This window comes from Vipera berus, assembly GCF_964194415.1.
Source record: "Vipera berus genome assembly, chromosome: 1".
Classification (NCBI taxonomy): Eukaryota; Metazoa; Chordata; class Lepidosauria; order Squamata; family Viperidae; genus Vipera; species Vipera berus.
The window spans coordinates 205,473,998-205,500,572 of NC_138202.1; the positions used below are offsets into that span (position 1 = coordinate 205,473,998).

A 26,575-nucleotide genomic window follows, 5' to 3' on the forward strand; every position below is an offset into this window, starting at 1 on the left:
CAATTTAACTCTAAATGAACTAGATTCACAATGTCCTAAAACATAATGTAATTGTTTTTTATTTTAGTTTAACATACTGTATGGATAGTTGAATTGTTAGGTGTGATTTAGTCAGTAAATCATAGTGAAACACTGATTTACATGAAATATAAACCAACTTGTATGATACATGTAGTGCAGTCGTAGTTTCAGCCATTATGGTTTGTAACTAACTACCATTATGAATGAACTAGGTAATTTGACTTCTTCAACAAATCTTGATTAAAACAACCCAGATTGTAGTGCAGTATGTGAACTAAGCACCTATACCTGTCAGTAAGAGGCTTGATGAATATGTGCCATCAAGTTAGTACAGGTAATGATCATTCGAAGTTACAACAATATTGAAAAAGTGACTTATCACCGTTTTTCAGTTGCCGCATCCCCATGGTCATGTGATCAAAATTTGGATGCTTGCAACTTGTTCATGTTTATGACGGTTGCAGTGTCCTGGGGTCATGTGATCATCCTTTGCAATCTTCTGACAAGCAAAGTCAATGGATAAGCCAGATTCATTTAACAACCGTGTTACTAACTTAACAACTACAGTGATTCACTTAACAACTGTGGCAAAAATTGAAGCAAAACTCACTTAACAAATGTCTCGCTTAGCAACAGAAATTTTGGGCTAAATTGTGGCCATAAATCAAAGATGACCTGTATTGACTCTTAGTGTCTACATAGCTAGGTAGTTAGACCCTTAAGATTGGATCAGACTCCTGAGAATATTGTGGGTACTGAAGAAAACAAACAAAAAGGATCATTGAACAAATAAATCCAGAGTTGTCATGTGAGGCACAAAATGAGCAAACCTGTCCTACTTCAGCTACATTATGAAAAGACTTTATCTTTTTGAAAATGTCTGTCGTATTGGAAAAGGTGGAAGAAAATAGTAAGTGGGTTGACTCAGTTACACTGACAATCAGTGCACCGTTGAAAGGATAGATCATTATGGAGAACATCTGTGTGGTCACTAGGAGTCGAAAAAGATTTGATAGCAAATAATCAAATTCACTCTATACTCACTTTTTTAAAAAATGTATTTCTTGGCTTGAAATCATCTCTATTTAACGAGGAAGTTTGCTCCTTGTCTATATTTATCAAAATTAATCCATGAAAACGTAGCCCTTTTATTCGCTGTAAAATAAGTACTGGCTTTGGGGAGCTCCTTTCAAGTGTCATCTTGCAAAATGAGTTTGCATGAATTGTACATCTTCTGAAGAACCAAGCACATCTTTTATGGATTGTTCTGGATCAGTACTATTTGTGGATATGAAGATGGCTGCTTCCTTGTGTGAAATACTGATTTTTAACTCCATTTCCAAATGCAGCTTCATTGGGAAAAGGTGGGCATAGCTTCAATAATTTGTACACTAACTAACTCCACAGCCTTGCAAAAAAAAATAGATGGCTTTTAAGGCTGCAAAAATATTTTAGTATATGCTTTATTTGACAAATCACTCAATTCTGTATGAATATGTTTGAATTTGGTTTCATAGACCTTCATCTCTAGTTTGCTAGTAGTTATGATCAGTTTGGCAGATTGCAGAACTGGTCTCTTCCCCTTGCAGAGAAATTTAACATTTGGCTTTGTTTAGATATGCAGTAAATAACTTTTTTCCCTCTGTGAAATTCAGAGTGCATGACTTGTCCACGTAGTATAATACTTTCTTCCCTTTTTATCCTCTGTTTTTATTTTTTATTTTGGCTTGTATTGTAATTTAAATCAGGGCTCTTTCTTGAAAGATTGTGTGCAGATAAATAAAATAATAAGATGATGCTTTCTTTTCTTTCTCAACAGATTACTGCGCTCTTCGAAAGTAATTGAATATGGCACCTTGTCAGGTTACCTTTGAAATAAGAGGAGTATCTCCACCAGGTAAAAAGCAGTTTTTAGTGCAGACTTGCAATAGAATTGAAAGTTAATTTTCCATGTAACAAATTACATCCAGGCAGTTATAGATGGGGTTTTGGGAAAATTTCATTTCTGTTACCTTTTGTAGATATGCTTTACATTTAATAAGTATGTATGTAAAAATTATTTTTAATGGAACAAGATAAGTTTCCTTAGTTCTAGTATACTGTCTCCAAATATTAGGCCCTCTCAAATATTTGTATAATTATGTCTTACAAGTATGTGAAAATTGAATTTCCATATTTATTCTTCAGACCAGTTTACCACCTATATTTCTTGCTTCTATTACAACACTAGGTGAAGAGATTTTCCTATTGCTTGAGTAATTTAATCCTTACCCAAACTGAATGTTTGTTTGTTTTTGTCCAAAATGGTATCATACGGGTAGTTTTTAACTTAGGACTGTTCGTTCATTCAGTGATCGTTGGAAGTTATGACAGTGCTGAATGAATGATGATTATAATCGGTCCTCAGAATTTCGGCCACCCTAGAATTCCCACAGTCACAGGATTATGATAGGCGCTTGGCAACTGGCTTGCACTTGATGCAGTCACCCAATCTCTATTGGTTGCCTTCTCTGCTGGCTTCTCCTGAAAGTCGGTTGGGAAGCTGGAAGGGAAGGTTAGAAGTCACTAGGGTAAGTCTCCCCTACCCATGTACCCTTTCACTGTCCCTTTGCACTCATGTCACACTGGTCACTCATGCACTCCCACGCACCTTCCTGGAGCCTTGATGTGCCTCTCCTGCCACTTATGCACTTACATCCACCACCACCCCACCCCAGTGTTTCGGTGCACACCTCTTTCAATTTCACACAAACCTTCCTCACTCTGCAGTAGCCACTTACATGCCTGCTCTGCTGCATGCAAGCTGCTTGGGACTTTGCAACTTCCTGCCGGCTTCCCCATTGACTTAACTGTGGTAAGATGGTAAGGAAGTTTCCTTGCTTAATGACCCTGAGATTCAATTAATGGTGGCAACCAGAATTGCAGAGATTGTCATCGCTAAGTGATGCTGTTGCACTTTATGATCACATTGCTTAGCACTGCAATTCTGGTCTCAATTGCCATTGTAAATCGAGGACTGCCTGTATTTCCCTTGCTTCTCCCAGCCAGTTATATAACATTGCTTCACAAAAATTTCTGCAATATAATATAAAATAGAACCTGTGACTAGGCAGTTTCTGCTGTTTCACTCTATAAGACATCTATTTTAAAACTGAGTCCATATTGATTGAATAAATATTAAAAACACTTTTTTCCTCATAGCCCTCAAATTCTGCTACCTTGTGCCATAAGTTGTTTTAAGTTAAATGACTTGGTTCCCTTTTTAAAAATAATATAAGACACTGGATAACATTTTAAGAAAATTAACAGTTCCTCTAAAAATCTGATGCAGGAGACCTGTTGGGAGAAGATTCTGGATGTTTATTTGTTGTCTTTCTAGTCTCCTAGCTTTGAATCCTAATTCATTTTGAATAAAACCACAGCTTTATAAAACCATTTGTCTGAAATGGTATAGGGTTTCCTGCCTGAGCAGGGGGTTGGACTAGAAGACCTCAAGGGTCCCTTCCAACTCTGTTGTTATTGTTAAACAAATATGCTCAGGGAAACAAAGATCCCGTTTAGTGTAGCTAAACCCTATTATGTGCGCAAATGTGCTCAAAAAATAATAATTGTATACATTACTGTAGATCAGGGGTTCCCAACCAGGGGTGCTCACACCCCCTGGGGGAGTGAGACGATATTCCAGGGGGTGCAAAAACTTAGGTTTTCAAAATTATAGTGTATATGCATAAAGGGACGCGGTGGCTCAGTGGGTTAGCGCACTGAGCTTGTCGATCAGAAGGTCGGCAGTTTGGTAGGTTGAATCCCAAGTGCCACGTAGCAGAGTGAGCGCCTTTGACTCGTCCCAGCTTCTGCCAACCTAGCAGTTCGAAAGCACGTAAAAATGCAAGTAGAAAAATAGGGACCACTACGGTGGGAAGGTAACAGCATTCCGTGCGCCTTTGGCGTCTAGTCATGCCGGCCACATGACCACGGAGACGTCCTCGGACAAGCGCTCGCTCTTTGGCTTTGAAACGGAGATGAGCACCAGCCCCTAGAGTTGGAAACGACTAGCACGCATGTGTGGGGGAACCTTTACCTTTATGCATAATTTGTTGCCATTATTTCAAATTTTTGTAGGAGGTGTGAGAATATCTCAGAAGCGTTCTAGGGGTGTGGGGTATAGAAAAGGTTGGGAGCTGCTACTGTAGATGAAGAGGAACCATCTCTGACTCAGTGCTGCCGAAACTCTGTGGCTGGGGGTTAGTACCCCCTAAGTATGGAGACATTCCATTTTTAGTCTTGGATGGGGTAAGGCTTCCCATTCAAGAATGATACACAATCTAAGGATCTTCCTTGATTCACTGTTTCTGCTTTATGGGCTGGTGAGCAGCTGTGGCCAGGAAAACCTTTGTTCACTGCCCATTCTTAGATCTAGCGGCCTTTCAGTCATTCATACCCTAGTCACTCATGGTTTTATTACTGCAATGAGTTTACATGGGTTGCTCTTGAAGACCACCCAGAAACTTCAGCTAGGCCAGAATGCAGCCCTGTGGGCTGTGACAGACATGCTTCAGTGACACCTCTTCTTTATATGAGCTGCACTGGATGCCACTTTCCTTCCTGGTGAGATTCAAGGGACTGCCTGTCCTCTGTGGTGTCAGCCCAGCTAGTTCAGTCCAATACACACTGGGTTCTTTTTAACTGAGCAGGACCATCTATCAGGATCCTGGAAGCATAGGAGCTCTGTGGAATGAGGTTTCCCCTGAGATCTGAGTGGCTTGCAGCCTGATGGCATTCCAGAAGCTCTTAAAGACCTTATGGGTATATATCATGTTTATCATATGGCCTGGATTTGCCAACTTCTTTTTTTTAATAGATATTTTATTGGTTTTTAACTATTAACTATCTCCAGTGCCTGGTGTACGCGTGTTGTCTTGGTTTACATTTTAACAAGGGGGGAAAAAGGACAATTATAATTAACAGTCAATAATAATTAAATTTGATAATTCCATAATGAATATATTAATCAATAATACATTTCTTTGATCTTCCCTTCTCCCATTTGTATTTTCCTTCTTCAACCTTAGCCAGAATATAATTCTTAATATTTTCAATATATAAATAATTAGGTATAGGCATTTTTTATATTTATACAAATAATAATCTCTATAGATAACATTTTTTCAGCTTATATTATTCTCATAACCATCATCTCGTTAGTTCAGCATACATTCTATTTTTATAATTTTTGTTCGATTAGGTTCCCTTATATTCAATCCAATTCTTACCAGTCATAATTTCTTCATATTAGTCTTCTCAATTTCTAAATTTTCCCATTTAGGTACATCATCCCAATATTTTATATCATGCATTATAAAAATACTATACTTTTTATCTTATAGATATAACACCCTTTTTAATCAGTTTATATTTTACTTATATATTAATAAAAGTTACTTCAACCTACTATTTAAACATTTAATATATTGTAAAAACATACTATATTACTTAAATCTCGTTATCTTTCTTGTTATAAGGCCCCTCCCTCTATGTTTGAAATTCTCTGTTCTTTTAGTCCCCTCCCTTGACTTCTGTAGGTTTTCTTGCTTTGGGAATCTTTTCAAGGATTTAAATGGTAGATAGAAGAAACAAGATCAGTACTCTCACCAATTCCAAGCACGCTGTTCACTGATATTTAAGTTCGTGCTCTGGGACTTCGGCTGCAAGTAGCTTGGGCTAGACGCTGATCTCATGCTAGCCTTTCTCCTGTTGGGTTCGGAGAGCTTTCCCCGGATCAAACGAAGCGATTGCCGTCACTCCATGATTGAAGGGGTGTCCCTCCTTCACAGTCACCTCTCCGGGGCAACTTCAGACCCATCTAGGGTCCCCCAAGCAGGAAGAAACTAGCCGTGGGGAGCAGAGGTCCGCTCTCGCGTAGCCATGCGCTGCGGATGCAAAAACCAGAAGTCTAGATTTGCCGACTTCTTCTTGTATGCTCTTTTTTTATTGCATATTTGTTTTGTTATCCCAGAACTGGAATTGGGCAGTCCCTAAGTCAAATAAAGTAATTTAAATAAATTTCATTCTAAAAAGAACATAGAAATAAAATGCCAACAATACCACTGAAAATATGGTAAGTTAAAATTGCCATCATTATATAAGCTAGCCCTGATTTATTTTAAAATATTCTAGGGGCTTTAGCCTCTATTAAAATGTAAGGCATTTCAAATGCAAAACAGTTTGTATTAAAGATAATTTTGTATACTGTTATTATCTAGCCATTTTAACTTGTGGAATCTTATGCAGTCAAAACTCTCCGTAAGATTCACATGTCTGTATATGTATGTATTTATATACATAGACACATGGGGTTTATTCCTATCATTTGAGAGCCTTGGTGGAGCAGTGGGCTAATGCCTCCTTAAGTAACACCAGCTGCCTGCAATTAGTGCAGGTTCGCATCCCACCAGGCTCAAGGTTGACTCAGCCTTCCATCCTTCTGAGGTAGGTAAAATGAGGACCCAGATTGTTGGGGGCAATTAAGCTGACTTTGTAATAATGCCGCTTAGGGGGTGTGTGAAAGCCCTAATAAGCAGGCATATACATAGAATGAAGGCTACTGCTAAGCTTGTAAACCGCCCTGAGTCTTCGGAGAAGGGCGGAATATAAATGGAATTAAAATTTAAAAAAAATAAATTTTTTTTGCTGCATCTAGGCATTCACAGATAAGAAGACTACAGTAATATCAGGCTGCTGATGAAAGTTCTTTGAAACTTGGATCATACCAATGTGAACCAGTACATTTTGAGATTTCAAAGCCTTTTCCAGCTGAGGCAGAGATAACAGAATATTCTTATGCCCAACAGGGAAAGATTGTATTCCCCTTTTCATTACAAATAACTCTTTGTCCAGTTAGAAGAAGGGTAATCAACTTGGGAATTGGATAAAGAGACACTAAGAGTCAAAGGCTCTTCTTTCTTCTGCAATCATGATTAAGTTTATTATTTCCCCCATACACTACAGAACCAACTTTTATGTCCTAGCCACTGAGTTGACAAATGGTTACGGTAGTTAGCTATTAGTTAAATAAGTACTAATTCACAGAGACGCTAAGGAGGGAAAAGTGTAGGGTGGATTGCCCACTTGCAGACTTAGGAGGTAGCTGCTACCAAAAGATTACATGTACAAATCTGTTCAGGAAGGGAGTAATTGTTTTATTAGTGAAGTGTATATTGGGTCCTAAGTGAAAGAAATCCAGCATATAAAATCTCACTTTGGCCTTCTTTTCTATGAGCATGGGCTCCCACAGCAATGTTAATAATTCTAATATTTGGCAAAATCCCTTTCATATTTTTAATAGATAGCTTTGAGATTGTATCATTTTGCTTCTGTGTATATCATTTAAATAGCCTTGGTGGAGCAGTGGGCTAATGCCTCCTAAAGTAACACCAGCTGCCTGCAATTAGTGCAGGTTCGCATCCCACCAGGCTCAAGGTTGACTCAGCCTTCCATCCTTCCGAGGTAGGTAAAATGAGGACCCAGATTGTTGGGGGCAATTAAGCTGACTTTGTAATAATGCCGCTTGGGGGGTGTATGAAAGCCCTAATAAGCAGGCATATACATAGAATGAAGGCTACTGCTAAGCTTGTAAGCCGCCCTGAGTCTTCGGAGAAGGGCGGGATATAAATGGAATTAAAATTAAAAAAAAATTATGTTAATCTGAATACTCGGTATTTGAAAGTTTATTATTTATTTTCTGATACTTTTTTTTCTAGGAGAGGTTTTGGCTGTATGTGGAAGCTGTTATTCCCTAGGAAACTGGAATCCACAGTGTGCAGTAATCCTTCACCCAGAAGATGAGGCTGGTGATACGTAAGCTCTTTTTAGTAGTACCTTAAAACCTAATAACTGTAACAGTCTGGATAATACTAGGTGCATTTGCTCGTTTCATTTCTTTCACTGGTATCAAATTCCATTGTACTTAGGTGATTTGACATTCCTATAGGTTAAGGATTATTTGATTGGTTATTAAATTCAAGGCAACATATGTAATGCCACCATCTCCTAATTTTCCTGACATCAAATATCTTATGAGTAGGGTTGGTCAAAAGACATATAGTTTGTTTTCATGTCTAAAGAAGGACAAGACCAAGAATTCAACATCTCCTGGTTTCTAGTTCAGCACCTTGCTCACTACAACAAACTGGGCCTCATATGTATTTATTGCAGTTGTATTCATCTTTTCTGTATGGGTGCTCAGGTGTTCTTTGCATTATTATTGCCCTCATTTTACCCAACTAGCTTCCATAATTGAGTGAGTAAGAAATGCTGTTTTGCAAAAATTTAAAATTTCTGATTAATTTTCGGCATGGAATGTTTTTTCTCCCAGTCCAAGTGAGTGGAGATATTATTCTGGTCATTTGCTTAGAGGTGATTATATTATAATAAATTATATTATAGCCTGGTTGGTCATAGGTATTCATCAGCCTAGTTAATACAAGGCTGGAGTAGTTGTTAAATACTGTTAAAGCAGTATTATTGTCATAAATGAAGCCTTTGAATAAGTGCCAATATTTAAGTCGAGGTCAATGTTATGTGCGTTGCATTCCAATAAGGTTAATGTCTAATTGGGAGATACATTCTACTGGTAGTTAGTAGTTGGTGCACATGTTCTTTTTTTACTTTTTCTATACCTTTCAATGCAGTACAGTTGTCTGGTTGGGAAAATACATTGTTCTTCCTAAGAATGACTCATTTTCAAAGGACTTTTGAAAATAATTTAAGAGCTATATATATTGACCATACATAGTTTATTAGATTTCATGTTTCTTTTAAAAATGTTTGGGAGCTTTACTAAAACATGGAAGTGACGTTGTCTGAAAACACTTGATAAATGCCTCTTTTTTTTTTAAATCCTGAATAATGTGCTAGGGTGCTTGGATAATTTTTATGTTCTCTTTAACCTATGGAAGTAATTAAAAGCTATGATCTCTACTTAAAGGAAAAGGGAGTAGAAAGGCTTTAAAATCTCATTGTACATGCATGTGTAATATATACTTGCACAGCCAGTTATTTTTATTTGTTATTGTTTAACCTTCCTGTATTTTTTTAAAAAAATATTTTTCTGCAGTCTGCTGTGGAAAGCTACAGTTGATCTCCCTAGTGGAAAGAATATTACATATCGATATTTTCAAGGACGTTTCTTAGAACCCAAGGTATGTATACATCAATGAACATTAATTAAGCTTCTTAGCTAATTGATGGTAACATGTTTAAAAATAATCTACAGGCACTTCAAGACTTATGCAGCTGTTCCAAAAATCTTACTTAATTCAATTTTGCACAAGAATTGTGCCAGCTGTGCAAAAACTGAAGTATATTCACAGGAATCTGACTGGAATTTTGGTGGTAGATGATGAGGACTTAATTACTAATTAATTTTCAAACCTTGAAAATTGTACATGTGGCTTATGAAAACATTCGTTCTAAGTCAAATTTATGTAAGTCAATTCTTGCATACCTCTGGGGTGTTTACACTATATAGTCAGCTAATGAAATTCAAATATCCTGACAGCAGACTCTTTTTAAATCCACATATTTTTTTACACAAAAAGCATCCTATATAAGCATAAAATCTGTATGGCAAAAGCAATGCATGTAGCATTTTTCCTGTATAGGTAGCAAATGACAATTGATCCCTCCTCCTTAATCCATATAGATTGATCCAAATAAGTACCTGTGGTGAATGCACAGCAGTAATATATTCTATTTGTTTCTTATTCAGTTGCTTTCTATGTAGACCATAAGTAGCCTAAAAAAATCAAACTTAATGGTACCTTCAAATCACCTTGTTGCTGATAACTTAAATTTGAACGCAAAGTATTAAATATGGCACTCGCGATTTTTTCAAAATAGAAAATAGAAGTCCTGTTTGAAGGACATGCTAGAAGCAGACAATGACATAGAGGAGGCAGGAAATCCATAAGTGAGAACACTTGCCAAATCAATTCAGTATTGTCATAATTTTGTTAATCATTTATAGTACAAATGATGGCATAACCCAGGGGTAGGCAACCTCAGCTCTTTTATGACTCATGGACTTCAACTCCCAGAATTCCTGAGTCAGCTGACTCAGGAATTCTGGGAGTTGAAGTCCATGAGTCATAAAAGAGCCGAGGTTGCCTATCCCTGGCATAACCATTAAAACCATTTAGACATTGGTAGATCTAATGTAATAAGACATACCCCCTTATAATACATGCAAACTTCATAGTATGTATTGGTAAGTGTGTTTCCTTTGAGTAGGTACTCTGTATTGTGCACGCTATAAGTACCGTGTGATGCAGAGGCTTCTGTGGTAAGTATACATTTTATGGAATAGCAGAGTAGAAACATACATAAAGGATCAGTATAAATGGACATCATGAACGTGGTTGCCAACAAAGATTTAATGATGGATGGAGTTGGTGGGAGAGGATATATTGCAGTGAAGCATAAGTTGCTTCAGTGTGGGGATACAGCGCAGGCAAGGTGAAAATAAATGAGATACAAGAATGAAAAAGAGTTTAGTGTGATTGCAACTCAATATAAAATGAATGTATCCTGTGAATTGGATTAATGATAGGATAGTGCTTTTATAAACTATTTTGCTATAAACATTTAGAATTGAACTAAGATAAAATCCAGATGAGTTTTTTAATGTATTAGAAACACAGGAATTAAATATGGTTTTAAAGTACATGAAATATAATTTGGAACTACAGAAGCTGATGCAGGCTTACTTCCACGTACTATTGACATTTTAAGTATTAAGGTAAATTAATTTTTTTTGAGACCTCCTAACAGAGAAATGGCAAATCTATAAATTTTGCATAAATTTTACATGTTGCTTAAATTTGATTTCTACATGTTGATTAAGTTTGGATTTGTGGTTAGAATGGCAGTAACAAAAGAAAACAGCAGTTTGCTTTTGGACTTAAATCATTTCGGATTGTGAAAGTGCCATATTTTTTTGTAACAGCAACTTATTAAATGACCCTTAGTCTTAAATATTTTGGATACTGACATAATACTCTTTTGGAATTTTAGTAAGAGCAGGCTGAATTGCCAAGAGATGATGACTTGCATATGCACTAGATTATAGTTCCTTGGATTAAATTGAATTAATCAAACATTGTCAAATAGCTCAACTTTTCTCTCACTTTCTTGCTTACCATATTTAAAAACTGATTCATATTTGATTAATGCTTCAAGAATCTTGCTTGACAGAGGCACCTACTTGGGATACTTAAGAAACACTGATTCATTATCATATATTAAAAAACAGATATTAAAAACTAGTGTAAATACACATAGCTGGCAGAATAGTAGATAGGCTGTGAACCTTTTTACCTTTATTACGACAAGCAGAAATCCAATTTTTACTTTTAAGAAAAATGAAACAATATATGTCTTATCCTCCTTTCCCTGCTCAAGTATCTTAAGAAATCTATAAATGATGCTTTCCCCCCTTGTTTTGAGATGAGGTCTTCCTGTTTCTTAAACCAATCAAAATCCCCATCTATAATGATTTTATCAATTTGAAGTTAAGGTTTTTAATCTTATTTGTTTCTTTGTTTATTTTGTAACTTTTGCCTTGAACAACGGAAGTTAATATCTCCTGGTATCAGTTCATTTGAAAATGGAAGCCTAATCAGACAAAAGTTTTTCACTTGGGAGTTTATCCTATTATTGTAATCTTTTTGTTAATGAGGAATATAATGTGCACAAAATACTTTCTTACATCAGTTAAAATATATCATCTTCCACTTTTAATTACTTTAATTTGAAATAGGTTTGACCATGGGCCTGCTTAATACAAATATTTAATAAATTGTATGAGTGCAGTGCCTAATAATTCAGGGATACAAGTGATCATAAATGTTTAATTTGTAAAATCTCATCAGATGATTGTGTCAGTAATTCAAATAAAGCAGCAGTTTAAGTGTTCACTGATTTAAGTAGCTTTTATTTTAAAACATAGCCTGCTTTCAGTGGGAAGTGTGCTGAAAATCAGTAGTCCTGTATGTAAAGAATTGGATGATGGAAAAGCCGCAGGGCATGCTGTAGTTGTTCAATTGCAGGCATGAAGATAGTTTTCATAACTTTTGTGCCACCTTACATGTAATTGGAAGAAAATAATTTATAACGTCAGATTTCTTTGGCCAGACCAGACCAGACCTTCTGTATTATAAAATTATTGTCCTCGCAGATCAGTGCTTTGTCTGTATCTGACTTTTGGTCATGTGGAGGACCTCTGTGAAATAATTCACTAATATGTATGAACAGTGTCCATGAATTGCTTCATCTACAGTTCTGTTCTCTTTCTATTAAAGCCTTAAGTGTTAATCCTATGAATTCTCTGATAGTTTTAAATAAAACTCCTAAACAAATTTTTATCACTGAAAAGAAAATACGGTATATGTTCAACTGCCTCCACCAAAATAAGCTACATGAGCTATATAAAACATTGAAGATATGATATTATTCTATATGCGTAGAGTTAATGTTCCACCCAGGGACAGAATTTCTAAATTTCTAAATTTATGTTACTAAGACATTGCTTTCCATATACGACGAAATTATGTATAATTAAATAGTATATTCTGGCTACCATGCCATCAGCAAAAGGATGCTACTCCCACACCAGATTTTCCTAACAGTTTCTTGAGATGCAGGATTCATAGGAAGACTTCTTCCATCTGATCTGTCCTGAAGTTTAGGTTCACTCTAACTTCACAGGTTCAGACTGTTCTCTTCAGCAACAGAATCGATTTATCAGTTGAGCTGTTGTTTACTTAATTGTTTTATATTCTCCAGTTTGCCTTGCTCTCAAATATTAAACAGAAATTGTCAATCTGAATTCGTTTCATGATCCAGATTTATTGTCTTCTCAAATACTATTTCTTACGAGTCTGCAATCAAAGCAGCTTCATTGCCTTCTGATCCAGGTTTGCCATTATATATAGGGCAGGAGGCATCTGAGTTAATTCCTTCTCAAAACACATATATTAAAATTAAAATATATAGCGTTTGTCTTTATAAATCCTAATCCTGAGATTGGACTTTATTTCCTCAATAACACTTTGCTAGTTCAAATGGATCTTAAGAGATTTACCGTATTTTTCGGACCATAAGACGCACTTTTTTTCCCCAAAAGGGGGGAAAACGAGGGTGCGTCTTATGGTCCGAAGGTGATCCGTATGGCCAGCCCCAACCTCTGCAAGTGGAGCACGAATCGGCACGTGCTGAGAAACGCCGTTATCACGCTCCTGCACTCTCCCTCGCTCGGTTTCAGCTTCCCTTGCTACAAGAGAAAGCAGGCTGAAACGGAGTGAGGAGATTGCCAGGAATGCGAATCGGCTGATCTCGCGCTGCTGCAATCTGCCTCGTTTCAGCTTGCTCTTGTAGCAAGGGAAGCTGAAACCAAGAGAGGGAGTTTGCAGGAGCGTGAGATCGGCCGATTCGCATTTCTGGCAATCTCCCTCACTCCGTTTCAGCTTGCTTTCTCTTGTAGCAAGGGAAGCTGAAACCGAGCGAGGGAGTTTGCAGGAGCGCGAGATCGGCCGATTCGCATTTCTGGCAATCTCCCTCAGTCCGTTTCAGCTTGCTTTCTGCAAGAGAAAGCCGGGCTGCAGGGCCGCCTCCGCGGGTACTGCTCTAATGCAGAGAGGGAAGGACAAAGAGGAAGGAAGGAAGGAAGGAAGGAAGGGACAATGGGAGAGGGAGGGAGAGAAAGAGAGAGGGAGAGAGAGAGAAGGAGAAAGAATTTTTTTCTTGTTTTCCTGCTCTAAAAACTGGGTGCGTCTTATGGTCCGGTGCGTCTTATGGTCCGAAAAATACGGTATGTAAATCTTATTGTTGGGGTAGGAAGAAGGAAATATGCATAACCTATAAATTTATGCATGTTATTTAAAGTCTAACTGGACTTATGCTTTAAAATATAATTTTAGGAAAAGGTGTATATAAAGCAGCTGAGCAATGTTGATACTTTTCAGACAAATATATATATCCAAGTAGTAGGTCTGTGGCTACTTAACGGAATCTTTTGTTAATTCTTGGATATTTTACACTAAAAAAGTTTTCTGTTGAATCTAGGTAAGTGCCACTGATTTTCAGCCAGAAGTCCACTCAGATGTACATTGTGTATATTCCATAGTAACATGGCAGGTTATATAGACTTGCAGCCTAATTAATAATTATGGAGGCTGCAATACCTGCATAATTTGTGATTTCCTACAAAACCATCTTGTTAAAATATAATCCTATTCATAAGTATAAAGTATTCATGCTTTATAATCATATTCTAGGAAGAATGTTGTCCTAAATTATGTTAATAGAATTATATCACTCCCAGTCTGGTCTTCCTTTTTATAAGAAGCCTATTTATGCGACTTATGGTAGAAGGGTTATGTTTGGATGGGATTATACCCACTAGTCTGATTTAGATTTTCACATATTCAATCTAGCCTCTGAATAGGCTGAAATATGCAGATTTTATAAGAGATAAGGATGAATGCATATATATGGGAAATACTGTAAAATGCTATCATAAAATTCCCCCGATACCATTCTTTGACTGGAAAAATAAAAGACTAAATTTTGATTTTACAGTGGGCTAAGGTATCATAATAGCATCAATTATAATAAACTTGGTATAAATTGAGGCTGGTCTTTGTACTTCAAAGGATGTACAAGCAAATTTGGCTCATGAAAGAATGTAAATGGCATCGCAGATAAACCTTAATTTAACAAAAATTATTGCAGACATTTAACTTTTAAATTACAGACTATCGATGGTCCATGCCAAGTCATAATTCACAAGTGGGAGACTCATCTACCAGCACGATCAATAACCCCTTTAGGTATGGGCATCAACTGCATCTGTTTGAAACATATGCATAAGATTGCTAATGTTACAAAATGGTTTAATTGGGTTATTATTTTATAGGATTAACATTAATCTGCTACAAAGGGATCCTCCACCTAGTCAATATGAGCACTGCTTTCACAAATTTTGCAAAATGAATTTATATGACAGAAGACTTACAAATAGTATTATCGTGAGTCCATTTTTATCAGGTGTCCACAGGTTTTCATTGCCAAAATTTGTGATTGCACATCTGGGTTTTAAGGCATGGCATGGTTGGATCCCGGCTCTCTTACCTTCAATCTAGAAGCTAGGAAAAGGTGGTGGAGATCATCCTAGCACAGGTATATCATAGTTTGGAGATTCAGTACTCTGAATCTTACTCGGCTCACAGAAAGGAAAAGGAAGTTTTAAGTTCATTTTTAAAGACTTTGAAACACTATTGATAATCATTATGCTTTGAGATTGAAAATCCATGCTGATATTTTCACAAGTCATGCCTGTGTGATAGAAACTATAAATTGTTAATGGTAAGTTGACATTTAAATACTAGTTAAATTTTCTTAAAGAGAACAATGACTTCAGAAGAAAGACATTCTTTGTCTCCTATATTATGCTAAACAAATTCATGAATAAAACAGGTTTTAAAATAAGCATAGATTACTGTAAGCATAAATCATTACCTTTCATTAATTTAGGAGAAACAATACAACTGGAAACCTGGTATAATTTGGTCTGTTGCCTCCATTAAAAAGGTTATTTTATTCAAATAGCTTGTTTTCAATGAATCTGAAAATATTGTCACTGGCCTTTCCATTCTACACTTCTATTATAATTGAAAGATTATTTCTCATTCAATCGAAATGTATTGCTCAAAAGTAATTTCCATTTATTAAAAAAAATAAGGCTTCAAATTATTAAACCTAGGCTGATAGTCTTAGGCTACAGTTCTGTGCATGTTTAGACAGGACAAGTCAGACGGAGGTCAGTGAGACCTGTCTGAGTAGATATACATACTTACGGTAGTTTATTTTCTGGCTTTCTGATTAAAAACAAGCCTGTCCTAAGTTGTTTTGGCTTATTAATTTCTTTTTTTAGTTAAATAATCAGGGATTTATGTCCTTCAATAATAAAAGTTTTTTTTTCATTCTCTGATAGTCTAGATTCAATCCTGTTCAAGCATAGATAACATCTTAAATTCAGGTAGACTCTTTGTGATAAAACATGATAAATAACTTACAACTGCCTTTAAAGGTAAATTAGTAACTTAATACAATCAAAATATTTTCTAGACCAAGTCTCTAGGTTTCAGTGACTCAACATGCACACATTTTAGAAAATTTCTTATATTTTCCAGCTAGTTTTAAAGTTTTTAATTTACCCCTCCAATCTTGGACAAAATAATCAAATAGAAAAATGCATTATTATCCATGGAGAGGAGGATTATTATTCTAACGAGAATTTTTTTTGTAATAGTGGAAGATATGTGTCTCACATTGAGAGATGAATAATAAAGATTTATACTTTAAAATTTAGGTAAAGGTAAAGGTTCCCCTGCACATGCATGCTAGTCGTTTCCGACTCTAGGGGCCGGTGCTCATCTCCGTTTCAAAGCCAAAGAGCCAGTGCTTGTCCGAGGATGTCTCCGTGGTCATGTGGCTGGCATGACTAGATGCCAAAGGCGCACGGAACGCTGTTACCTTCCCACCGTAGCGGTCCCTATTTTTCTACTTGCATTTTTACGTGCTTTCGAACTGCTAGGTTGGCAGAAGCTGGGACGAGTAACAGGCGCTCACTCAGGATTCGACCCACCAAACTGCCGACCTTCTGATCGACAAGCTCAGCATCCTAACCCACTGAGCCAGGGAGAGTTAAATATAACTTTCAAGATGTCAAAGTTCTATTTTCAAAAACTTATATAATTTTGTTGAGTTTATTGTATATTTAAAGATTTCATTACATTTCTATAGCATGTGAAGACTAATGCTTGAAAAGTGAAAACATTTTAATAAAATATATCTAAATCATAATCAAGTAGCAAATTAGATATTTTAGCTTCTTAGCTGATACCATCTTCTGATTCATTCCATTAGTAATGATACATTGTCAAGTTGATGACATATTGTTTTCATATTTTAGATAACTTGGATGGAACGAAATACATCCTACTAAGGATGTTTTAAGATATACTTTAGCAATAAACAAAACTAAGCAATATTTTTTAGGTGGCAGTAAAGTTATTATCTTCCTGTTTAAATTGTTTATTGCAAACAATGCTAAATTACTGTTAATTGTGTAAACCGCTAGTTATCTAATCAGAAATAAGTTGCTTAAGTCCAAAAGGTTTATTCTTTGGCAAGTGTGTAGGATTGCTGCCTAAACTAACAAATTATAATCTGTGAATGTGTAGTATGCTCACACTTTGTCCTTTTAATTCTAGATAACATTTCCATTGATGATGGATTCTTTGGAGTCTTTGGTAAGTGGTCACTGACTTTAAAAAATTAAACGGCTTAAAAAAGTAAAAGAACTGTGGTGGCGCAGTGGTTAGAATGCAGTACTGCAGTACTACTTCTGCTGACTGCCAGCTGCCAGCAGTTCAGTTCGATTCTCACCCGCTCAAAAGCTTGACTCAGCCTTCCATCCTTCTGAGGTTGGTAAAATGAACACCCAGATTGTTGGGGGCAATAGGCTGACTCTGTAAACCACTTAGAAAGGGCTAGCAAAGCACGGTGAAGCGGTATATAAATCTAAGTGCTATTGCTATTAAGATGTAATATGTAAACATACTAGTAATAGGATGCACTTGAAATGAAAAAAAAATGCTTTTAAATAGAATGTCAGAGAAGTAGAATCTTGGACTCCAAACCCCTAAAGCCCCTCCAAAAATCTTTTACTAAATTTTGATTTTCAATGTGCCCCAAAGAAAGGTGCAATATTATTGATTATTATGGCTGTGACGACTCAAGCAAAGCATCACTTCTTAAGTTTATGGAAGACTTAATGTGGCTGCTTGGAAGAACTCCTGGTTGCTTAAATAAACATGCACAGACACTTTCATTTTGACTTCAGTGGTAGCAGCCATGCATAAACATACTTGCAGAAAACCAACGTAACTATTCAGGACAATTGCATTTATCCTTTCAAGTGCACTTCTCCAAAGTTCTGGGACCTGGAAATATTCCATTAAAAAAATAATTTTACTAGTATTGATGTGATATTTATATTGCTTGTAGTCATTTTATAAGAGCTAAAGTGCAATAGACTTAATAGTTCATTGTTGTTAGCATATGGTAATTTATGTTTGTTTCTACATTTATACCTTGTATTTAGCTCTGAGAAGTCGGGAAGGGGAGGGGGGGAGGGTTGGGAGGGGGTGGGAAGGGGGTGGGTGGGGGAGGAGGGGTTGTTTTGTTAAAGATAAAATGTACTGAAAAACTTTTCAATAAAAAAATAATAATAATTTTACTGAAGTTTTTAGTAAACATTATAAAAACTAATAAAACTAAACTGGAAGAAACAAGAAAAGTAAAGTTCAGAAATGAAGAGGAAAGGGGAAAAAAAAGGAGAAAATAAAAATAAAAACAGACCATAAAGAAATGGCTTCCAACTTTCACCACATTGACTCTAAGCTAATATAGTAACTTCACCCTTTTAAAATTATGAATAAAATAATAATTCTTACTATAACCTAATTTTTATTATGTATAGTCCACAAATCATCATATTTTCAGTGCTGTTCAGCAAAAGATCCATTACGAATTATCAGAAATATCAAACTAATAGTTGATCCCTGATCAAATAGTCCATGTTTATAGTTCTTATTTTTACTCTTCATAAAGTTGACCTTTAAATCATTCCAATGGCATCACAGGATCTGATCTTTCATCAAAAGGAGTCTTTGGCAAAAGGAGTCTTTAAAACTTTCACCAGCCTACTTTGTAAATCCCATAAAGAGGTATCGTCTGAGATTTCTTGTCACAGCCATTCCATGTTCAGATCCTTTTCTTGATTTTTTTTTGTATTCCCATTTTGGTAGTCTCAATTTTGTTATCTTCCATGCCTTCAAAATTATATAATATGTGTGTCAGGTAAGAGCTGTTTTTTAATTTTTTTCATCATTTTCTAAACGTTTAACCATTGAAATCTGTATCATTTCGAGATACTAGTTATTAATATCTCAGCCCATTTTGAAGGATTATCTGGCTCAGCTTTATAACTCTTTTCTGCCCGGTCTTTCAGTTTCCTCTAGTGTCCATCAAGCCTCAATTCCTAATACAAGTTTAATTCTATTTCAGTAATTTCCCATGAGTATATTATTTAATTATATAATTGCTTCCAAATCGTACAGCAAAATAAATATTCCAAATCTCTGTAGTCTTCCAATCCATTTAAAACTTAAATCAAAATCCCTTTTTTGCCAATTGTATATTATTTTAAACTTTTAAACTGTTTGAAATTCCTTTAATTCAAAGAAGATAAGACTCACCAGGCTTCAGATTCTAAAGTTCTCTTAATATCCATAAAATAGTTGAACTGAACATTTCCAAATGTGATTTTAAAAAGTGAGATTTATCTGGCTTATCTGACACTGCTGGGAACAAAGATGTCATCTCCCTTAGTTTCTGGCACTCAGATCCATGGGAGACCACTATTTTATGGTCTTCTCAAAAGAAGCTGCCAGACAGAGCTCTCATGGGCGATCTCCTGTTCTCTCCCTATCTGGAGACATTCCAAAGAACTGATCTACTTGCCAGTTCTTTGTCCTGCACAGCAGTCGTCCATAGTAGAGATGTCTTCAATCAGCCAATACCCAGAAGTCAGAAAACTTGGAGACAACCAACAAAACATTTGCAACAGTTGCATAGATCCTTTCAATGTGCACTACCCATTGTTTATAGGAAAAACTTGGGTTCCTACTTTTAAAATTCAGTCCTAATTATGTTAGAATATAACTCAGAAGAATCCTTCCTACAGGTAAAGTAACAGTAGGAAGTCCTGTAATAGAATGAAAGAACGCTCTGATAAGATCTTTCTCTGCAGTAACTCCTTTCACCTTCTGCAAAATACATTCAATTTCATTTAGAGAATGAAATTGAATTACTATACTTAATGTAAGAGGGCAATTTGGAAATAAACCTTTGTTTGGTTATCAATGACAGACACTCGCAGATGCAGAACTTTTATTGTACGCATTAGAAAACTACAACATTACATTACTTTTTGACATAATACACATTCAAATTGAGGCACTTGTCATAACGACTTACAAGGTTTGAAATTCCTTAGTAGTAAGTTGCTCGGCGCCAAATCTGGGCTATGGGGGGTGGTGATCAAAAACATCCCAACAGAACTGCTTCAAAAGTTCTTGGGGGCGTCTAGAGGTGTGTGGGAGAGCATTATTGTGAACCAACACCACAGCAGAAGTCAACATGCCCCGGCACTTCACAGTAGACTTCTGAATTCATGGTTGAACCACACTCCATGAACTTCACTAGCAGTACTCCTTTGGCATCTTCACATTTGGCGGGATTTTCTATGGCACCACTTCCAGTGTGGTGTTGGTTCACGATAAGGCTTGCCCGCACACCACTAGATGCTCCCAATAACTTTTGAAGCAGTTCTGTTGGGATGTTTTTGATCACCCCACCCCCTATAGCTCAGATTTGGCACTGAACGACTACTGCTAAAGAATTTCAAACCTTGTAAGTCATTATGATAAGTGCCTCAATTTGAATGTTGATTATGTTGAAAAGTAATGTAATGTAGTTTTCTAATGTGTATAATAAAAGTTCTGTATCTGTGAGTGTCTGTCATTGATAATGAAATGGAGAATTATTTCCGAATTGCCCTCATATTTGCTGCTAGTGATGCTGGGATGAGTATGTATTTGTGTGTCTTTCTTCCCTACAGTGTGTTTCTTTAACTTGACTACAGAGCAGTTTACAAGAAAATAAAAGCCACAAATTAATCCCCTTTGCACTATGTAAGATTGATTTTGGAAATCCTAACTTGAATTGTACTCTAGTATTCCATATAATAGTTGCTAAAATTTGATCAACCCAAATCTGTTTTGATTTGGATCCATATTGACTAGTTTCAGCAGCCACCACAATAAGATTAGAATTGATTTTCCCTGTGGAAATGGATACTAATGCAAAAGTACCATATATACTGAAAAATAAACCTACGCATAAGACAACCTTCAAAGTTTCAGTTACGTTTAAATTTTTGCAATTGGCTTATCCATAGGTGGTTCACTTTTCATGGTATTACAGTTACAATTTTGAGGGTTGGCTTGTTCTCAGATGGACTAGGCTACAAGTATAAAGAGGTATCTATTACTTACTGTCTATACTAGTGGTTAAGCCCATCTGTGGCTAAGCCAAACACAACTTTTTGGCTGTAATTTTTTACCCTAAAACTCTCAGCTTATCCATAGTATACAGTACCCAGATTTTTTATTTAGATGAGTTTTAGTGACATTTCAGAATGTAGCAAGATCATTTTTCAATATAACTTTTGTTGCTTTGTCAGATGATGTGGAGAGCGTTGATTCCGGATGGCTGACATGTCAGACAGAAATAAGGCTACGGCTACATTTTTCTGAAAAACCACCTGTATCAATAACGAAGAAAAAATTTAAAAAATCTAGGTTTAGGTATGGTTATTTTAGTCCATTTACCATTCATTAAACTGTTTGTCTTTGCTTTTATAATGTAGTGGTTGTTACGTGCTTACATTTTGTATAGGCTTTGGGTGGATTTTCTCAAAAAAGCAATAATAAAGTCAGTGCCAACATCAATTCTCAGTGGGAGAACTGAAGTTACAGTTCTAAAACTGTTTCCCTTGAACCTATAATAAGCATAGTCACACATCACTTTTTAGTAAGTGTAGGAAAAAAGTGTACATTTTTTAGTAAATATACTATTATAGTAATCTTGGACGTCTTGTGTGACTCACATTTGGATCAATTGGGAGCTTGTCTCTTTCAGCTTCTTGTTTTCCATAATGGTCACTAAAATGCTTCTAGAAAAACATCAAGTAAGATATAAAAGTAGTCACTTTTTTAATGCTGGACTTTGAAGGGCAGCTGAGCAGCTAATCAATCATGTATCCTACTTCAAACTTAGCTTTTTTTTTAACTGTTCAGAGTGAAACTCACCCTTGAAGGTTTGGAGGAAGAGGAGGAAGATGATGATGATGATGACAGACTTTCACCTATGCTTCAACATAAAATGGCAAATACATTAGAGATTTCACTTATAAGTGATACTGAATACAAGTCTCGACATTCTCAGCCTGAATGTGGATATGGTCTGCAGCCTGATCGCTGGACAGAGTATACTATACAGACCATGGTACCGGATAACCTTGAATTAATCTTTGACTTTTTTGAGGTAAAATTTGGCTATGTATAAAATTTGGCTTTTTTGTTTTGATGTTTAATGAGTGTTGATGATGATCAGACATTTTTTTAAAAAAAATATGCCCTAACAGAATGGTGGGACGCGGTGGCTCAGTGGGTTAGGACGCTGTGCTTGTCGATCAGATGGTTGGCAGTTTGGCGGGTCGAATCCCGAGTGCTGCGTAACAGAGTGAGCGCCTGTTACTCATCCCAGCTTCTGCCAACCTAGCAGTTCGAAAGCACGTAAAAATGCAAGTAGAAAAATAGGGACCACTACGGTGGGAAGGTAACAGCATTCCGTGCGCCTTTGGCGTCTAGTCATGCCGGCCACATGACCATGGAGACGTCCTCGGACAAACACTGGCTCTTCGGCTTTGAAACGGAGATGAGCACCGGCCCCTAGAGTCGGAAACGACTAGCACGCATGTGCAGTGACAGGGGGAACCTTTACCTTTACCTTTTTAACAGAGAATGAGATGTTTGCTCGTGAATAGTCATCCTAAATCAGACTACAATTTTTATTTAAAGTTCTTGTTTAGTATGTATAGGAAACCTGAAACTTTTTAAATGTTATGGACTGGAAAGATCTGTTTCTCCCTCTCTGTTTCAGTAACACTGTCTAGTAATACATAATAACATATAGAGCAAACCTCAAATTAATGTTGGAGTAAGCAGCTTAGTATCCTCCAGATATTTTGAACTATCGTTTCCACAGTCACCTGTTGGTGATGCCTGAATAAAGCTATGGATCAAAACGTCCAGACTGCAATACGTTATCTATACCTGGCCTCATCTCACTTAACGTAGCAATCTCTCTTGCCTTAAATGTCAACACCACAGTTCACTAGCCCTTCTCAAAAGTATTGAGTATAGAGCTTAGGCAGATCATTTCCCTTTTTTAAAGAAAATCTTATTTTAAATCTCTCAATCTAGCATTGGGGTTTGAAAATAATGGCAAGTTGAGTTATTTATAAATCAAACATAAAAATGGCTTTAATGAAACACCAAACATAGAATAACAACAGAGTTGGAAGGAACCTTGGAGGTCATTTAATCCAACCCCCTGCTTGAGCAGAAGACCTTATAGCATTTGAGACAAATGATTGTCCAGTCTCTTCTTGAAAGCCTCCAGTGATGGAGCACGGGTGTCAAACTTGCCACGTCACGCGATGTGTCGTGACGTATTACAACTTTTTTTTTTTTGCATTGCCGGAGCTGGGGTGGGTGCAGCCTCCGTATGATGCAACTGGCCCCCGGGCTTTGGCAGTTTAACACCCTTGCTCTAAATGCAAGCCATTCCACTGGTTGATTGTTCTCACTGTTCGGCAATTTCTCCTTAGTTCTAGGTTGCTTCTCCTTGGTTAGTTTCCATCTGTTGTTTCTTGTCTTATGGAATACCTTTCTAGTTTTGTTTTTAGGCAAAGCTGATTTTAAGGGAAACGCTTTCACCTTGCATAAGCAAAATAATAACTTTAAATACCCAATAACTTTGTAATTATAGGAAGATCTTAGTGAAACCGTTATCCAAGGAGATGAAATTCCAGGCCATGTGGGCTCCGCTTGTCTGTTATCTTCCACCCTTGGAGAATCAGGAAAGAGTTCTGGTATTCTCACACTTCCCATTATGAGCAGAATTTCACGAAAAACAATTGGAAAAGTTAGAGGTATGCTTAATTTCTAAAAAAAAAAATGGTGCCGATTGCAAACATGAACTTAGGCTAAAACATTTCCCACTATTTGAATTTTAAATATTGATTCTGGTTAGCGCTTGATAGAATTATATGCATGCCGGAAGGGAGGGTGATAATCTGATGACTCCACCAGAGCACCAAGAGGCAATTTTAAGGAAGACAGGCATTGTGTGCAATGAAAATAACTAGGATCTGTTTAGTGATTATTGTTGTCAGTGTACGTATATCTTTCTTGTTCAGGTTTGGGAAGCTGGGTTGCTTTCCAGTGGACTTAAATGAAATGGACCTTAATTGTTAAAAATGAAGAATCAGAAAAACAATTCTATTTACTATCTTTCCATAGTGGACTATATAATTATTAAGCCAATTAATGGGATTTCCTGTGATATGGAAGCTTCATATGCCAAATACTGGAAGCCAAGAATAGGACTGGATGTTGGGCATCGGGGCGCTGGAAACTCTACAACTACAACTAAGTAAGCTCATCTGATTGAATTATAATTATAAATTCATACATTGAAGTCTTCTGTATGAAAGGCGGGGACAGTGGATTCTTAGATCCTAGACTTGGGTTATATTGTAATTCACGCCCACAAATGACCGTAACCTTCAATACCATCAACTAAGGTATCCTTTTGAGCTGGCTGGGGGTTTGGGGCTGGGCAATGCAGTCTTTTGCTGGTTTGGCTCCTTTTTTCAAGGCACGTCCCAATTAGTGTTGATAGGGAGTGAGAGATTCAGCCTGTAGTCGTTCCAACATTGCTTCGTGCTTCTGATATCCGCCATTTTACCTGGGTGGTGTAGCATTATTTCACCAAGACCATCATTTATTTCTAGCCTACCAAGGCCAATCTAAAGGGTAGTCTATTCACTAGCATTTCTTCAAGTGATTTCTGGCAATTCATGCTTTGCAATGAGCTTCCAAATCGCTGTACCCTGTTCTGAGCACACTCATTCAACCACAGCGATGACAATATTGCCAGCCTTTCATGATCATATTTCTCTGTCAGATGGCCACAGACATTTGATCACCTTATGACGACCAGATCCTCCAGATAATACTTACGTATGTGAATTTTAGAAAGTACAACAACTAGCTGCAGTAGAGACTACATGAATTGATTGTCTGTGGTGGAATTCTTTTGAATAGTCATCTGTAAATTCAAGCAACCTGCATTTCCCTGACATTAGTAGTCTTTCCTACTGTGCTGGTCTTAGGAACTGAAAGGATTCAGCAGACATGGCGCTTGGTAGTAGGATATAGTTTAAGGGCAGGGGTCTTTATGAATAATAGTGTAAGTTCTGGAAAGTCTTGAGCTGAGTTTTCTGCAGTCATAAAACTGATGCATATGAATTCAAAAATGACCACTCAAGGAATTAAAATAGCCAAAGCTGTTAATTCTTCTGTGGTCCTGCAATGGAGACCTACCCAATAGCTGCTATATGAAGCAATCGAACATATGGATGTTCTACCATACAGGTATGAAATCTGCCACTGTATTATGGTTGCTGCTGCTGCTTCACATAGGAGGATTCCATCAAAACCAGACATGTCAAACACAAGGCCCGGGGGCCGGATCTGGCCGGCGGTTTTATGTGGCCCGCAAAGCCATCCTGGAAACAGTGAGGGAACGGCCCCCACTGCCTTGTCCCTGGCCCAGAGACCCTCCTACCAGAGACCCTCAGATCTGTCCCACTCCTGCCCAGGCCCCCACAGGCACCATTGATGCGAAAGATGTAGAGCTGGCCACGCCCACCCAGTAGGCCATACGCACTCTAGCCACGCCCACCCTGGCCATACCCACCTGCCCCCTTGAGGGGAACCGCAATGCTGATGCGGCCCTCAATGAAATTGAGTTTGACACCCCTGATCAAAACCATAAAAGAAAATAAGTGATTTTAACCTTGGGCTTTTACATTGGTGAAGTTCAAGATTTTCAAAGAGAATAATGTATTGTGTGAGGAAGGATAGAAGGGTCTAAATGCAGAGGTTCCCAACCGGGGGTACTTGCACCCCCCCGGGGGTGCGAGATGATATTCCAGGGGGTCGGAAAACTTGGGTTTTCAAAAAAAAATATATAGTGTACATGCATAATTTGTTGCCGTTATTTTGAACTTTTGTAAGAGGGGCAAGAAAATATCAGAAGTGCGGGGTATGGAAAAGGTTGGGAACCACTGGTCTAATGTGTTACTGCTGAGTACAGTCTGCATGAAATAAGATCCCTTGTTCCCCTCACTTGTCTGAAGGGGAAAAGTCAAATTATAGAGGCAAAAGCTGGAACTTCAATTCAATATTCCAAAGTGCTGTTCCCCAAATATTTACTCCTCAACTGACTTCATAAATTAAAACCTTTGGAGCAAGTAACGTAGATAGGGCTCGCAACTTGGGTGTCCTCCTAGACTCACAGCTCTCTTTGGAAGATCATATAGGAGCTGTGACTAGGGGGGCCTTCGCCCAGGTTCGCCTGGTGCGCCAGTTGCGGCCCTATCTGGACCGGGATGCCTTGCGCACAGTCACTCATGCACTCGTGACCTCCCGTTTGGACTACTGCAACGCTCTCTACA

General features: G+C 37.2%; 1 protein-coding gene across 5 annotated transcripts in view; it reads left to right on the forward strand.

Annotated features, from left to right (window-relative positions):
- The window catches only part of GPCPD1 (glycerophosphocholine phosphodiesterase 1), a 56,744-nt gene that overhangs the window by 4,909 nt on the left and 25,260 nt on the right, over positions 1-26,575 (forward strand). For 4 of the 5 annotated variants that reach the window (XR_014025786.1, XR_014025787.1, XM_081322484.1 and 1 more), the window contains 9 exons: positions 1,841-1,918; positions 7,779-7,875; positions 9,134-9,218; positions 14,831-14,906; positions 17,352-17,390; positions 21,449-21,572; positions 22,065-22,311; positions 23,821-23,983; positions 24,354-24,486. Coding sequence is in view for 3 of the 5 variants with exons in the window: in XM_081322484.1 (XP_081178610.1) it covers positions 1,870-1,918; positions 7,779-7,875; positions 9,134-9,218; positions 14,831-14,906; positions 17,352-17,390; positions 21,449-21,572; positions 22,065-22,311; positions 23,821-23,983; positions 24,354-24,486 (1,013 nt within the window). In the remaining 2 variants the exon portion in view is untranslated. Of the gene's footprint in view, positions 1-605; positions 1,386-1,840; positions 1,919-7,778; positions 7,876-9,133; positions 9,219-14,830; positions 14,907-17,351; positions 17,391-21,448; positions 21,573-22,064; positions 22,312-23,820; positions 23,984-24,353; positions 24,487-26,575 lie in introns of those variants that run through there. The other variant, XM_081322486.1, reaches the window with a different exon arrangement.